The sequence below is a fragment of the Podarcis raffonei genome, chromosome 7 (genome assembly GCF_027172205.1).
Source record: "Podarcis raffonei isolate rPodRaf1 chromosome 7, rPodRaf1.pri, whole genome shotgun sequence".
Taxonomy (NCBI): domain Eukaryota; kingdom Metazoa; phylum Chordata; class Lepidosauria; order Squamata; family Lacertidae; genus Podarcis; species Podarcis raffonei.
Window position 1 is genome coordinate 16,898,605 of NC_070608.1, and position 16,398 is coordinate 16,915,002.

At 43.2% G+C, this 16,398-nt stretch overlaps 1 protein-coding gene across 6 annotated transcripts; it reads right to left on the reverse strand.

Moving 5' to 3' along the window:
* Window positions 1-2,920: 2,920 nt before the first annotated feature.
* On the reverse strand, window positions 2,921-15,270 carry MED30 (mediator complex subunit 30). Of its 6 annotated transcripts, none has more exons than XM_053395400.1 (5): window positions 15,119-15,264; window positions 14,330-14,508; window positions 13,061-13,219; window positions 12,196-12,306; window positions 2,921-3,484 (listed from the first exon to the last, which is right to left on the reverse strand). In XM_053395400.1, the coding sequence occupies exons 2-5, from the start codon at window positions 14,501-14,503 to the stop codon at window positions 3,389-3,391; spliced, it is 540 nt and encodes a 179-aa protein (XP_053251375.1). In that variant the 5' UTR covers window positions 14,504-14,508; window positions 15,119-15,264; the 3' UTR covers window positions 2,921-3,388. The 6 variants fall into 6 exon arrangements, with proteins under 6 accessions (XP_053251375.1, XP_053251374.1, XP_053251373.1 ...); XM_053395399.1 differs by having other exon boundaries at window positions 14,330-14,511; window positions 15,097-15,264; XM_053395398.1 differs by having other exon boundaries at window positions 14,330-14,511; window positions 15,075-15,264.
* Window positions 15,271-16,398: the final 1,128 nt, after the last annotated feature.

Consider the following 16,398-nt stretch of genomic DNA (forward strand, 5'->3'; position numbering starts at 1 on the left):
TACCACTGTAGATAGCTCTATCCTTATTTCAGACACTGTGATATATCAGTATATTGCAATGTTTAGCTGGTGATATCTTGCGATGTTGAAGACCAGTTATCGAGCAGCCCTAATTGGTACTTCAGTGGTAGAATATCTGCTTTGCCTGCAGAAGATCCCAGGATTCAGTCCCTGGCACCTCAAGGAAAGTCTGGGAAAAATTCCCTCTCTTGTAACCCTGGAGAGCTGCTGCCAGCCAGTGTAATTAATGCTGAGCTAAATAGACCAATGGTGTCCCCATAGCTTCATACATTCCTAAAAGGCAAAATTTGATGGCGATTGTATGCATGCTGAGTGGCTGGGGGTGGAAAGCTTGTAAGTGTGGACCTGTCCTTCCATCATTTGGCCCCTGAAGCTTCAGGGAAGTGCCAGAAGACACCTGTATGGCTGGGTCCTCAACAGTCTGCTTTAAGGCTCCTTGAGAATTTGAGTCCAGGCCTCCCCACCTCCAATGCTCCGTCCACAAGTCTACATGTATCCCAACAGCAAAGCGGGAGATTAATGCAGCTGGCATACGCAAACGGCACATTCAGAGCAGGAGATCGCTCTGAAGATTATCTCGCACAGCTCTGCACAACTTTATATTTCCTTTCTTCGGCTTCCATGTGTCTGCTGTATAATGTAGAATCACAGCAGTAAAGGAAATTGTTGTTGCCTGCGCAATTTAATGGTCTGAAATTCTTTCCACAAAGAGGCACTTTTAGGATCGGTTATAAAAATACAGAAAGGCTTATACCGTATATTGATATAGATGCCGATTCAGAATATACTGCTGAGATCTTTTACTTTGACTTGAGAATACAAACAAGCCAGAAAAATGTCTGGAACCAAGGGATTTCCCAAAAGCAGAAGAAAAGCACTTTTTAGTTGTTGTTTCACCCCCTGCCCTGAAGTAGCTTAAAGAAAATAAAAAAACAAAAAATCGTGAATTTATACATTCATCCCTAATCCAATACACCAATGCATCCAAGTCAATTAAATCATGCTAAATATATCAGTACACTGACTTTGCTCACGAGATCTAGAATCCTGCACTTAAGTTATGAAAACTGCTCATCAGCATGCAGGTAGGCCATACGTTATTTCTTCTGCGAGTCAAGGAGGTACGTATAGAGGGCTCTCTGTGCACATTTATTGTGCTAACATTTAAAACACAACTTTGTGAAAATTCACTGTCCTTTGCCTGGCAAGATCTGTGCCTTATGAATAAACAAATGGATCAAATTCTGCTCTCGGTTACGTTACCATAAATCCAAAAAATTGCAGTTGACTGCAGTGGCGCTACTGTTTTATTAAAGTCCAGAATTATGCCCTAGGAGATTCTCTTTTTCACATCCCATTATTAAGCAAATGAAACACATAAGAAGTTGCTATCCGGCGTACGCTTCCTTTGGAGTAAATCTCACTGAACTCAGTGAGACTTATTTCTGAGTAGGCATGCATTGGAGCAAGCAATAAGTAAGTTATCTAATGGTAATTTTAAAAAGAGCCATCTATTTTCCTCTGCTATTTCACGACTTCCAGGGATGCTTGGGATTGCACAGAATTAACTGTCATTGGGTTTGTTTACAAATTCCCAGAGCGCTCAAAGGCAAGGCATACTGGCTAGACAGCTTGATTTGTATATACTTTAGTTGCAAATAGAAAAGGGGGGAATTTTCTAACACATTTTCTTTTTTAAAAGACTCGGCAAGAAATACCTTGGCTGCTAGCTTTCCCCAGTTAAGAGGAGGTATGCCTCAATCCATTAACTGTTTTCTTACATTTGTGACTGCACCAGCGCAAATCCACGGTTTTCCTGTGTAAGTAGGTAAGACTCATCTACAAATGTGTCTAATCCGTGACCCGGTTTATCAGACATGATGCCCTAATGAAATCTCTGTGTTCAAAGGATGCGTGCCACTAAGTCAGCCTTCCCCAGCCTTGTGTGCCCAGGTTTTCCTGGACCTCCACCCCCATCATCTCCAGCCAACATGGCCAATGGTCATGGATGGTGGGGGTTGTAGTCCAGCAATTTGCAGTGGGTCTTAGCAGATTCCCACCTGTATTGATTTAACTGTCTTTAAAAAGGAATCCTTCACACAGTCAATGGAAATATAGGAATGGATGGGAAAAGTATTAGGAATTCGGAAAAAGTATTTTACTGTGAGCAGCAAAGAAGGGATGGAAAAGAAGCACCATGAAAGGAAAGTGGAAAGTCAGCTTTGAAATTAGTGGTAAATTAGAATTTGTTAAAAATTTGGAAAACTAATAAAAATTAACTGGCAAAAATAATTAAATAAAAAAGGAAGCCTTCTGTCAAGAATCCAAAAACAAAGACAGACCTGCATCAATCTACGACCCACGCAAGAACAGAAATGGCAAGAGGTATGTAGACTGTGTATTTTCTTGATGAAGTCTCAGTTATTTTTAAATAATAGAGCCTTTTTCTCAAAGTACATTCAGAAACCAAGAGCCTGATACCATCTCAAAACTTACAGATTTATGACGGTATGTGATTTTGAGTGTGCGTCATGCATCTGATAGCATAGACTCCAGCCCATAAAAAGATTAAGCAGCAATAAATCTTGTTTAAATTTAACATGTGACAGCTCCTGGTGTTTTTGTTGCAGTAGACCAACTTGACCACCCATGTGGAATTTGGTACATTCAGAAATCATGAGGGGGAGCCTTTTTCAAGAAAAATGTAGAGCTGCAAAGTTCAAAATCTATTGAGCCATGAAAATAAAACTGGTCTCCTAAAGCAGCTTTTGATATTTTCGTCCAGCTTCTCTTAAGAGTTTTGGATCTTTTCAGTCATTAGCATTGCGTTTGTACTACAGATGAACAGGTTGCAGCTGCCTTGGGTTTAATTGCTAAGAAAAGGGAGCAATGAAAAAGGTGTGGTTGCAGTATTTTATTACATTTTTTGTGCAACAAAACCTAAACTGTGTGGATGGTTTCAGCCGAGAACAAAGATCTATTCTCTTTCTACACGGCTATTCTTTGGGTTTTACCTTGAAAAAGAGCCCCAGCCATTCAGGGTAAAATAGTGGGTTGCCAAATAATCCACACAAGCTGTCCACCCTGGCCTGAAAAATAAAGCTTAATTTTATACAGAATTCATTCATTTAATAAAAACTCTTTCAGCATTCATAATAAAAATATTAACAAACAGGTTGCAAATATTGTATAGAACACTCATTTTTATACACATTGGCTGTACAGAAGTTTGGGTATTTTGGAAATACTGTGTACTACTGGAGGGGAAAATAGCAGAGGAATAAAGGATTATGTTTTCAGAAAATACTTATTTCCCTGCCCAACAAATAGTATCAGCTGCCATAATGAGAAAGAGAGAAAGCATATTTCAGTTTCTCATTGCCAACATGGCATTTATGTCCCAAATGAGATTCCGTAATTGATCCATAATTTGCTTCAGCTGTTGATTCTTCTGTTTCAGTTTCTGCGGAAAGAAAAAGTTTGTCAACACTGGCGTCTAGTCAGGTTACGTATTCTGAATTTAAATTGGGGGGGGTGGCAGGGCGTAGGGCAGCACAGAGGTCTACTACAGGAAACCCCCTATTTGCCGCGGGGGTTGCATTCTGAGTCATCGTGCGCATAAGCCCATCCTGCCCCCTTCTGGGTCCAAAAATGGAGGGCGTATGCACAAACACATGCAAAACAAGACGTGCCTGTACTGAGTGCCAAAGAAGCGTATGGGCAATTGTATATCAAGGTGTTAGCGATCTGACATGGTTACCCTTCCTGCCCCCTGTTCCTTCCCCCTCCCTGTCTCTTATTAAGTTATTTGATGGCATGGGAACAGCCTTTAATGTCCTAATCAGCTGGGAGGAAGTGATAGCGCTGGGTACCTTCTTTGATGTTGGACATTTTTTTGAGAAAGTGAGGCCCTGGGAGGGGGGTGGCTAATGAATGATCTGCACACAGCCTGCTGGGCAAGCCACACAGGCTAGCTATCTATAAATTGGATGGTTGTGGGCAGAGTGTTGGAGAAGCTCGTGCACAGACTTGATCGGCCGCGGGGCCGTGCAAACTGAGGCTACCTGGGGGAGTCACTTCGCTGCTTCTTGAGGGCTTCCAAGTGGCAGACTGAAGTGCTTGCTTGTTATGTATCTATTGCTTGCTGTCTAGAATAAAACCTTTAATCTTCTCACTCACTTGTGTTTTGTATAACTTCCGAATCTCATTTTAAAAGAACCACCTTGCATTTGGCAAGACAAGAAGCACATCAAGGTGGAAGGCCCTAGATTAAGGACAGATGTTGACAGAAAATAGCAGTCAGTCAGGGCACACTGTAGTGGATTCTCCCAACCTGCTGTCATCTGGATGTTTTGGATTACAACACTCATCATCCTGGACAGTTGGCTATACTGAATGGGGCTGATGGGTGTTCTAGTCCAAGACATGTGGAGAACACCAGGTTGGGGGAGATTTCATCATAGGAACATTCTCTTTCGGCGCATCCTTCCCCATCTTCCTTCTGCGGACAAGGCCATTTCCATGAAAAGCCATTGGAAAAGGGCAACACGCACCTCATTCTTCTCGCAATATTGTATTTCCATATTAGCAAGCAGACCTGGGTCCAGATTCCAGAGGAGCAGGTCTTTCGATATGAAGCTAATGTACACTGCATAGGAATAATGTTCAGGCATTGGGAAGATTGCTAGTGGTGGGTGGAGCCATGGAGAAAGAGCCATGTCAGCTTGCCAAATAGCTTTGCCAATACACTTGGAGCTTGATTTACAGCTGAAGCGAATCCCCTTGAGCGAAAACGTCTAATAGTGCTGAATTCTATTAAGCTCCGAGAGGTCCACAAATAAATCTTAGCCTTGTACTTCTATGATAATGCACTCCCAATTCTGCCCACTAGTGCCTTCACTGATAGCACAAGGAACTTGCACCTGCACTTGCCTATTGTTTTAGCTGATAGCCACCAGTTTGTGCAAACCTAGCATATAACTTGGTGTTGCCATGAATTTAAAAAGTTGCTACAAAGCTGTATTTTACATGGCTGTGAAAGGCTTATCAAAGAGCTTTCAGTGTTGCCAAGAGGAGGAATTATTGCTCTGCCTATACACTCATGGTGACTGAACACCAAGTATGTACAGAGGCGTTTGCAATTTCTGTTTCACAGTGTGATGTCACTTAGGCCTTTTGACATAAAGAATTTAATCCTCATTTCCCCCCCTCCTGGAGCCATTTTTTTTATTCAGCCAGAATCTAATAAAGTTCAACTTGGTTTGGCTGAATAGCATTTTGCCTCCTATGTTAGCAAGCGCAATGTGGATTTGCTGTAGAAGATAGGAGCCATGCCAACCCAGGGACATTGCGGATGATGAATGTGCTTCCCGGGGTGCAACTCTTCAGATCTGAGTGCTACATACTGCACGGCTTTGCCTCCAAAATACCTCTCTGGGATTTTCTCTGGACTGTAAAAAAGAACTCTCTACCATGCTGTGACTTTTAAACTTCCAATGCTTTTTAATTTTTTTGGAACACTCAACACAGTTCACACAGTGTGGAGAAAACACTTTTGAGCACTGCAGTGCACTCCATAGCTGCTACTGATGCTGCCAAGGCCACACTGGACGCATTTCAAGCATATTCCATATTACAAGTTACACCCAATACCACATGCTTTAAAAAGAAAAAGGAAGCTTCAAGCCCTTTGTGCAAAACTGGCTGGTTCATTATATATATGTATCTCACAGCTGCTTCTGATTTGCCAAATATACAGAATGTACCCAAAGGAAAATGGCACCTAGCTGAGTTATCATTCTCAAACCGAGCATCAGGGAAGTGAATTAGAAGACACCCCGTTGCTTGAGGATCCAAGGACAGGGGATTCTCTGCCTAGGAGGAAAGAGGCGAGCGGTTTCATCCCCCAAAGGGAGGACTATATTTAGGTTATTGGGCTAAACAGCTTTGAAGAGCCACAGTTGAATGGCAGAGCATCTGCCTTGCATGTCGAAGGTCACAGGCTCAATCCCTGTCATCTCCAGGTAGGGCTCGGAATGTCCCATGTCTGGAACCCTGGAGCGTCGCTGCCAGTCATTGTAGATAATAATGAGCTATATGGACCAACTGGTCTAAGGCAGCTTCTTGTGGTCCTATGGCGCTCTGAAGTGTTCCATCAGTGATACAAAACACACGCAACACTGATGTGGCTTCTTAGAAGAGCAAAACTGTGAGGTGAAGTTGGGGTGGGGCTGTCTAGCAAGGCTAAAGTTAGCAAGACAGACAGTCCAGTCCCTGGCATCTCTAGCTGAAAGGTTGCTGGTAAAACAGGCCTGGGAGAAACCTCTGCCTTAGTCAATGGACTACAAGTCAATAACAGAAAACACTGGGCTAGGTGACCAAAAAGTCTGATTCAGTATTATCACTATTCCACTGCACGAGAAAGCACAAAACTGCCCTTATTCACAGCACTGGAAGAAGTTCTTTACACTCATGCAACGCTAAATTCTGCAAGCCACACATACCAAACGCATGGCATGGACTAGAGTCTGCATGGGCATTACAAGTTGTCCCACACAAACCGCTGAACACAGTAACCTGATCAGGAACTGCCACAGAACTCAACTCACTTGCGCATCCTCCGTTTGAAAAAAGAGATCCACCATAGCACATGCCCCATCGTTACAGACCAGAGGACTGAAGGGAACCAACTGCTTTGCACAGTTCGTCTATTTGCTTGTAGCGGTACAAACGCAGCTATAGCAGCAAATCCTTGGCAAGGCAGGACTTGCGTCTGGGAAACAGGCCTCGCTTTGTAAACTGCAGGGGAATGGTGATTGATCACAGGGCAGAATGATCCCAGCTTCTCATCCAGGCTCTTAACTAAATCATTTTAGTTGGGGATCCTGACCGTTAGTACTTGAAGATTCAGTGGGTATAGTCAATGCCTTGATGAATTAGCAAGTCCTCAAGAACTCCCCTCAAACACAGCTGAAGCGCCTTAAGAGGATGCCATCACGGCCAACACAATGAAGCAGATGCTGGATCACGCCTTTAGCCTGTCCTCAAATAGTTGGCATTCAAGTCCCTTTGCCTTTCCTGCAGCTCTGCTTTGAATCCTTTTTCTGTTTGTCAGCAGTGACCTTTTGCGCCACTGTCATTCTGTTGACTCGTGAGCAGTTTGTTCTTCACCATCACCCTCCAGTTTTGTTGCTGCTGAGCCAGCCAGCCATCCCTGAGCCCTTGCACCCCACTTGTGCAGCAGCGACAGCATTAAATATAAGTTGTTTTTACTGAGCTTTTAATCTCCGGTTCCTATTTCCAATTTCCAACAGTGTATTAAAGTACTAACTCCCCATCTCACATGAAAGCCTACATCCAGCATTCTACAAATTTCTTTCTCTCTCTCCAACATTATCATTTTCCCCATACCGGAAACTGCAGCTGTATAAGACAAGGCGCTGGATGGAACATCTATTTACAGAGAGGATGCCTTCACAGCTATGTACCCAAGTTTGTCCTGACTTGGCATCAAATGTTCAAAGGAGTTCTGTGCCTTGATATCTGTTGGAAAGGCTCTTTCTAATCACTAGGCTTAGTTACAATTCAGCTATTGCAACTTGGAATAAAGCCCCTGCAGCAAATTTTTAGAGCAAAGGGGTAAGGGAATATGTGTGCTGTGGGAGGCAATAAATCTTGAGTTGTCTTGACAATTTCCCTCCCTTTTTAAGGTGTCCTTGAGAGTAGAACCCTATAAAGGGTTCCATCTTTTCTTCTCCCAACCTTTTGCCTGAAAGGACAAGTGAATCGTTTTGAGCTTGCTGCTTTCATTTTTTTAGCCATAGGTACAGTAAACACTGAAGGTTTCTATGAAATCACTTGGCTTCTTCATATAACCCATCCATTTACTGAAGTTGCTGTTAATACCAGCTGTGTCAAATGCCCAACAAGAGCGCATGCAGAACGAACCACTGCAATTATTACTAGATTTCATAGAAGAATCATAGAATTGTAGAGTTAGAAGGGACCCTAAGGAACATCGAGTCCAAACCCCTGCAATGCAGGAATATGCAGCTGTCCCACACGGGGATCGAAGCTGCAACCTTGGCGTTATCAGCACCACATTCTAACCAAGTGAGCTATCCACTGAATTCATAGTGTAGTTACAGCCAATGTATTTTCTGAAAGCTGGTCTTAACCTGTAAAGCCTTTGTCTTGGGGCCCCACGACCTGAAGGAACAACTCTTCCCATGCCTCTTCCTATATGTGCCCCACCAAACAGTAAGATTATCTAAAAAGGTAAAGGAAAAGGACCCCTGACAGTTAAGTCCAGTCGCTAACGACTCTGGGGTTGCAGCACTCATCTCGCTTTACTGGCCAAGGGAGCTGATGTTTGTCTACAGTTTTTCCAGGTCATGTGGCCAGCATGAGTAAGCCGCTTCTGGCGAAACCAGAGCAGCGCACGGAAATGCCGTTTACCTTCCCGCTGCAGTGGTACCTATTTATCTACTTGCACTTTGACGTGCTTTCAAACTGCTAGGTTGGCAAGAGCTGGGACCGAGCAACGGGAGCTCACCCCATCGCGGGGATTCGATCGGCAAGCCCTAGGCTCCGTGGTTTAGACCACAGCGCCACCCGTGTCCCTTTTAAGGTAATATATAGAGGCCCTTTTCCAGGTGCCTCCTCCTGCTGAAATTCAGAGAGTGGCAACAATAAAAGTCTTCTCAGTGGTGGACTACTGCCAGCCTTTGAAATGAGCCCTCGAAGGAAACTCACCAGGCACCCACATTACAAAATTTTTTTTGCCACCATGCAAAGGCTTCCCCTACTCCCAGGTTCTTCAGCTGTTTCCAGATGTTTAGTATTCATAGTAGTTGTTTTAGTGTTTTGGGGGTTTTAACATCTTCTCCTAGCCAGTGTTTAATATGGCTTATTGTGACTGCTGCTTCCTTACGGAAAATTCTGTGTGCCTTATTACAGACTTTGTTTAAACTGAGATTTTGTTATTGATATTTGTTTTATTATTTACTTATTAATTTAAATGCTATTTAATGCCCAGATAGGCTTCTAAGCAGTTTACAAGCATAAAAACCAATTGTGAAAGCATTAAAATATAAACACCCATAATTAAAATATGCAAGAAAGCAGTCTCATTAAAACAAAGGAGTCTCAGGTCAACGGATCATGAGAACGACTGGTAGGATGCTTTCTTATGCATGCAATTTTAAAATTCTATTTATGGTATTGCAAATTTTTGTTTTAACTGTATACTGCCTAGAAGCATTTTGCATTAGGCAACACTTAATAAAATGCTGTTAACAACTACTTACTAATATAAGCATGGAGCAATTGTCATTGGTGAACAAATGCCACTGACCTTGTGTTGTTCTTCCTTATGGGAGGAAGGCTGTCCCCCAATAGGGATGCCAATTGCCCACCCAGAGGTTGTGCATGTAATTTTAAATGCTCCACACCATTGAGAGAGGCTAGCTGCTCTGATTCCCTTCCTATACTGCCCTCCTTGCTCATCCTTCTTTCCCTCCTGCTTTTGTCTGAAAAAAACCTTTATTCCATCCCTACTCACCTGTGGGGATGGAATAAAGGTTTTTTCAGACAAAAGCAGGAGGGAAAGAAGGATGAGCAAGGAGGGCAGTATAGGAAGGGAATTTAAAGCTAAAAGGACAGTCCTGGGCAAGGACCTAGCAGCCCTATGCAATCGCCAATACTTCTGACTATCACTGTTTACCTCCCAAAGGTAGAACCAGGCTGTAAAGAATGTTCCAGCAGACTCCCAAGTTCATAGAAGGACCATCTCAAAAAACACCCTTTTGCACACCATCTGCCTGTGTGATTGCCAAGTCCCTGGATTGGTCTGGCCTTTGCTTGGCTAACACAGTATGTGTTCGAGGCTCATGCTTCCAGTTTCAGCAGCTAACTTCCAGGAAGACTGCACCCTCCCAGCCAAAAGCTTGAATATGGTTGCCTGCAGCCTGGACATTAGTCTTTGGATTGCAAGAAGTGGCTCAATGTTCCAGGAACACAGAATCATAGAGTTGGAAGGGATCCTTCGAGTGATCTGGCCCAACTCCCTGAAATGCAGGAATCTCAACTAAAGCATCCTTGACAAACACAGATCTTCTGTATGTCCAACTACAGATATTGTTATTCGCCATTTTTAAGAAGCATATGTGCCCTTCCTAAAGTAGCTGCTTCTCAGCCTCTAGATATTAAATGAAATAACTATATATAGGAATGAGAATGTGTCCTTCAGAAAACTAATATGACAGGTTAGGCAAGGGACACAATTAGAGTTGCTGGTGACAGCTCAGCTTTTGTCCCACAGGCAAACATTCAACTACAACGTTCCTATCAAATAGGCTACAATGCCAGAAAATAAGGACTGATGCAATTTTTTCTACACAAGACAAAATCACAGCTATCTGGAGCAAGGAGACAGTGATGAGCAACAGATTGGTTAAAACAAAAACAACAACAACAGAGTAATTTGTTAAGATTATGGGCGGCATTCAATTAAGTTTTACTGTGAGTAGACCCACTGAAAATTAGCAGGCCTAAGTTGGTCATGTTTATTAGCTTATTAATAAATTAAACTTATTAACTGAGACCTCCAGGTATAAGGCAGTATATAAATTCAATAAACAACAACAACTTCAATGGGTCTATATTCTGTAGAACTAGCAAATACCACCCCATGGGTTGTATCCAGTGCAAGACTTACTCAGAGTAGATCCACTGGAGTTAATGAGCATAACTACATTATGTTCATCAATTCCAATGGGCCTACTCTGAGTAGGATGAGCATTGGCTGTAAACCTATGGATAGAATTCAATGTTGCATTAAGCTAACTGTTCTGTCTGGCAAGCAGAAATGCTTGTACTGATGGAGCAATCTTCCCTCTTCTCCCTCCCTACTCCCCACATGCTGTTCTGGGGGTTCTTCTGACCACAAGCCAATTGGGGGGGTGCAGGGGGAGGAGAGCGGGGAAGCTCCAATGCACTAGCTGGGCTTGTTGCTGTCAGTTTGCATTTCTTAGCACAGAAAGTATTGATCTGGTCTGTAGAGATCTTTCCTATTCTGATTAGTTCAAGAGGGTTCTAGAAGGTTTCTTCTCTTTGTGAAAGAAGTTTTATTACTATGTGAGACTTTGCGCCTGCCCATTAGGGGAAATAGGAAGCCCAGAGCATTTATTTTTTAGATGTCCCTTTTATGACGAGATACGCAGAGATACCATTGACCCTCAGCTGGAGAGGCTTGCTAACCTTTCTGATAAGTCTAAACTCAATTCTCTCCTCTTAGGCAAAGAACACAAGGCAACCTGGATGGTCGCCAGAGTCTGCACGCAGATTTGCAGGCGCAGACCACACCCTGAAACAAATTAATTCACTAGGAAAACAGTCAAAGTTGGCCTCCATGGTGGCAGGGCCAATTTGTATGGTAGCCCAAATTTTAGGTCTTTATGTGTATATGCGGTTATCTCAGATTTTAATCTTTAAGCTGTTGTTGTACAAATGTTTTAAATGTATTTTTTATTCTGGTGAAAGCTGTTCCAGTTGTGCTTTTCAAGCTGCTCTTTGACCGTAATAAAATTATGTACGTATGTACTATGTGAGAGAGACAGGAAGAAGGTTTCTGATGTTTGGGTTATTTCTCTGGGGAGCTGAGTACAGATGGTTTAAACTGTTACTGTTATCTTTCTGCCAAGGTCGCATTGACTATAATAATAGGGCCAGGAAGAGCCTGGGTTTCACTCACTTTCTCTTCTATCTCTCTTTGTTCTTATGTTCTGTTTCTGTATGCTATAGTCTTAAGGTTTAGTCTTATTATAAGTTTGTAAGCTTTATTGTAAGTGCTGCAACTGGATTTTTATGGACTGTGCCAATCCTGAATGTTTTAGATTTGTGACCATTTATGCTCATTTGCCTTCAGTATCAGTAAAGCTCTGCTGGATTTGCCTCTGGTCTATTTTTTTGGAAACTCTGCTACGTGTTTTAAGTTCTTTCCTCCTCTGGCGCTGGCACGACAGTTGCGCCGGCTTTCACTACCACAGGTATTTAATTGAATCTGGCGCTATTTCTTTTCCGTGACTCAGAAGTATGTTTAAGGCTGTACAGGCAAACTAGTAAAGAAAGCTTCTGCTAGGAACTCTGCTGCATGCAAATCGTATCAACTATTACCTTGTTTACTTCCATGATTTCCCTTCTCTCTTCACTAGCAAAGAGAAGCTGGCTGGCTGCTCCTCGATCATCATGCTTAGAGCCATCCTCCTCGACATACGGAATGAGTTGCTGCAAATGTTAACAAAGCTGCTGTATAAGACATGCTCTATAAAATATACTGAGAGCTTTTCGTAGAACCACGAATGAAAAAGCATGCCCTAAAACTTGTCAGCTAAGATAAATATGAAATTACAGAAACACTAGCCTTTTAAAATCACATTTCTATTATATTTATTTGTCGCTGGACATCTTAAAAACTGAAGACAGCTACTCTTGTGCAAATGCTTAATACTAATTATTATTTATTAAATTTATATCCCACCCTTCTTTCCAAAAAAGCCTTGGACAGATAAAAAGAAGAGATCAAACAGCTTTAAAGCACTTTAAAATCAATTCCAATACAGATGCAGGCTGGGAAAGATCTCGAAAGGGTTAAAAATATGCTCCATGAAACATTTCCCTTCACATCCAAGGGGCATAAGCAGAAAAGGGAATTCTAAAATGCACTGGTTCAAGCATGAAACCTGAGAATGTGGTCCACAGAATGGGAAAGATCCAGCGACACACAAGTAGGCATCCACTTTGTTACACAACTTCCTCTTGCCCCCTGCAGCATCTCCTGCTCTGAAGACTGGAGGACCCGCCTAGAACAGGTTTTGGAGAAATACTATGGGATGGGAGTGGGGAAGGTAGGAGAAGAGAAACCAGATGCCCTGTTGCACAACTGTCAAGCAAGCGGTTGCAATTGGATTTCTCACCATGTTTCTGACTTACTGAAATATATACAGCATGATCTAAATATCTGTACCTCTCCTCCACTTACCTCTATTGGAACAGTTTCAAGTCCTGCACAGTTCTCATTGCATTTGTCATAGACCAATCTGAGTTTCCTAAAAAGTATTGCAAGCTGACGCAGATGTTCTTGAAGCTTCCCTAATCGGTCTTGATATGTGCCTGTATGATAGGTGACACCGTTCGGAAGCTGGAGGGGGAATGAATGAAATCCATGGTTACATTTCATCTACACTGAAAAATCGAAACAATTACAGAGATGCATATTTCTTGCAAACACCTCCCCCCAAACATTAATGCTAACTGCAGTACTTGTTCCAACTAGTTCAATATTGTTTTCATTTATTTAATTTTATCCGCTATGTGAATCAGCTATTGTGTACATAAATTTCGTGAGATTTCTGGAAAAAACAAAGTACAGAACAGAGTTAGCCAGGTACTTCATTCCAGCTCATATTCTCCATAAAACTGTAGAAGTTTTGGTACTAAACTTGTTACAGCGAAGTGAGCCCCACCGAAATGAGTGGAATTTACATATGTTTTAGTACGCTAAGGACTGAAGGCTTTTGCAAGTCCACTTTTAATCAATTATGAGGAAAGAATATTATTCTGCAAGTAAAGAATCTGGTGACAGAAACCTTTCCTAGGATGGTATATAAACAATATCTCAGGGAGCAATACATCCCAGGGAAAATATTCTGCATTTCTGAAAGAATTTTTTTTTTAAAGTACTTTCTAAGAATTAGGTATAAATTGGCGTATCAAGTAAAAATATTGAACTATTTAAAAAAATTCAGAGTAACCGAAGTAGAACAGTACCTGCTATCCTCAAGGTGTACAGAGCTAAGGGAGTGTTGAGTTTATTTAGCGAGCAACGCAGGACATTTATTCCATACTGGAATAAAAAAAGTATCCTGAGAAGAATTTGATGAGAGCTACTGTTGTCATTGCTGCAGGCCAGTTAGTGCCAACTATAACTTTTATCTGCTTGTCTTGTTCTTGTATCTGTATCAATTTGAACCATTCTTTGTACACTTTAAATATTAAAGTGTTTCTGTCTTTATTTTAACAAGTACTTGGCAACACAGTGCCTCAGAGCCAACTCCTCCCTTTCACATGCCCAAACTCTTTCCATACCATCTTGCAATTTGCTTGCATTTCCTCCTCTATTTTTGACCCCATTCCAAGAGCTGAGAACAGGGAACGCATTCAAGTGGGTGGGGGAAGACACCGGGTGTGTATGTGTGTTGTTTGTGAGGAAGAGAGAGAGAGATGGGTTTCTTCACCTACTGCTGCCCACCTGCATGTTCCTCAACAGCTGGAAGATCTCCATGGTACGAAGCACAATGTCCTGCACAGTCTCTTGCCCGATGCGGCACAGCGAAGCCGTGTTCACTTCCCGAGCGGCCTGGGATTGGGGTCCCGAAAACGGCCCGGGGGCTATCCCTGCTCCGGCCAGGGGAGGGGTGGACATGTTTGCTGCTGTATGGAGGAAGGAGAGGTTAAAAAACCAAAACGGCCTCGGTCCAATATACCTGAAGGAGCGTCTCCACCCCCATCGTTCAGCCCGGACACTGAGATCCAGCGCCGAGGGCCTTCTGGCAGTTCCCTCATTGTGAGAAGTGAGGTTACAGGGAACCAGACAGAGGCCCTTTTTGGTAGTGGTGCCCGCCCTGTGGAATGCCCTCCCTTCAGATGTGAGGGAAATAAGCAGCTATCCTATCTTTAAAAAACATCTGAAGGCAACCCTGTTTAGGGAAGTTTTTAATATTTAATGCTGTACTGTTTTTAACATTTGATTGGGAGCTGCCCAGAGTGGCTGGGGAAACTGAGCCAGATGGGCGGGGTATAAATAATAAATTATTATTATATTATTATTAAAAACCCACAAAAAACACGGAACGTCAAGACATGCATACACGTGTGTGTGCCACAGCCAGCAGGGTTATATTTCTCTGCGCTTTCTCTACGGTTCTGTGGGGCTGGACCTGATTAAAGGATTCGGGGCCCTTGGCCCTGAGCAGCAGCAGCAGCCACCAACCCACATTCAGGGACACCCAGAGGCACCTAGACGAGCCTCCCTCCGTACCGGCCAGCCCGGCGTACTCCAGCGCTTTCCGGCACGGGAGAGGCCGCCGCCGCGAGAGGGGAGGAGACGCTTCCTTCCGCTTCAGGTACAGAGGAGCCGGGCAGACAGCGCGCAGCTCCCGAGCGCCTCGGATTAAAAGCGACGGAAGGTAACGGTGGGGGGTGGGGAAAGGAGCGCTCGCGACGGCGCCGACGTCGTGACTCTACTTCCGCTTCCGGGAGGGACGACGTTTCTTCCCCTTGGCCGTCCGGTGTCCCTCCCGGAAACGGAAGCGGAGGGTCTCCCCGCAGAGGGTTGTGTTGGTGGGTCTGGGAGCGTAAAGCAGATGACGTATTATCCTGGCTGGTAATAAAGCAGCGGGGTATATGAATTAGTGCATGAGTATATACAATAGTATATTAATGGGCAGTCCGGGTGGGGAATAGAAGAGAATTTAGTTATTATTAATTTATTTATTAATAATTATTAATAATAAAGTAGCAGGGTATTTTAATTACAATATGAGTATAGACAATAATATATTAATGGGCAGTGTGGGTGGGGAATAGAAGAGAATTTAGTTATTATTAATTTATTTATTAATAATTATTAATAATAAAGTAGCAGGGTATATTGTTGTTGTTGTTGTCGTTTAGTCATGTCCGACTCTTCGTGACCCCATGGACCAGAGCATGCCAGGCACTCCTGTCTTCCACTGCCTCCCGCAGTTTGGTCAAACTCATGCTGGTAGCTTCGAGAACACTGTCCAACCATCTCGTCCTCTGTTGTCCCCTTCTCCTTGTGCCCTCCATCTTTCCCAACATCAGGGTCTTTTCCAGGGAGTCTTCTCTTCTCATAAGGTGGCCAAAGTATTGGAGCCTCAGCTTCACGATCTGTCCTTCCAGTGAGCACTCAGGGCTGATTTCCTTCAGAATGGATAGGTTTGATATTCTTGCAGTCCATGGGACTCTCAAGAGTCTCCTCCAGCACCATAATTCAAAAGCATCAATTCTTCGGCGATCAGCTCTCACTTCCATACATCACTACTGGGAAAACCATAGCTTGTACTATACGGACCTTTGTTGGCAAGGTGATGTCTCTACTTTACTTAGTATATAAGTACAGTGGTACCTCGGGTTACATACGCTTCAGGTTACAGACTCCGCTAACCCAGAAATAGTGCTTCAGGTTAAGAACTTTGCTTCAGGATAAGAACAGAAATCGTGCAGCGGCGGTGTGGCAGCAGCGGGAGGCCCCATTACCTAAAGTGGTGCTTCAGGTTAAGAACAGTTTCAGATTAA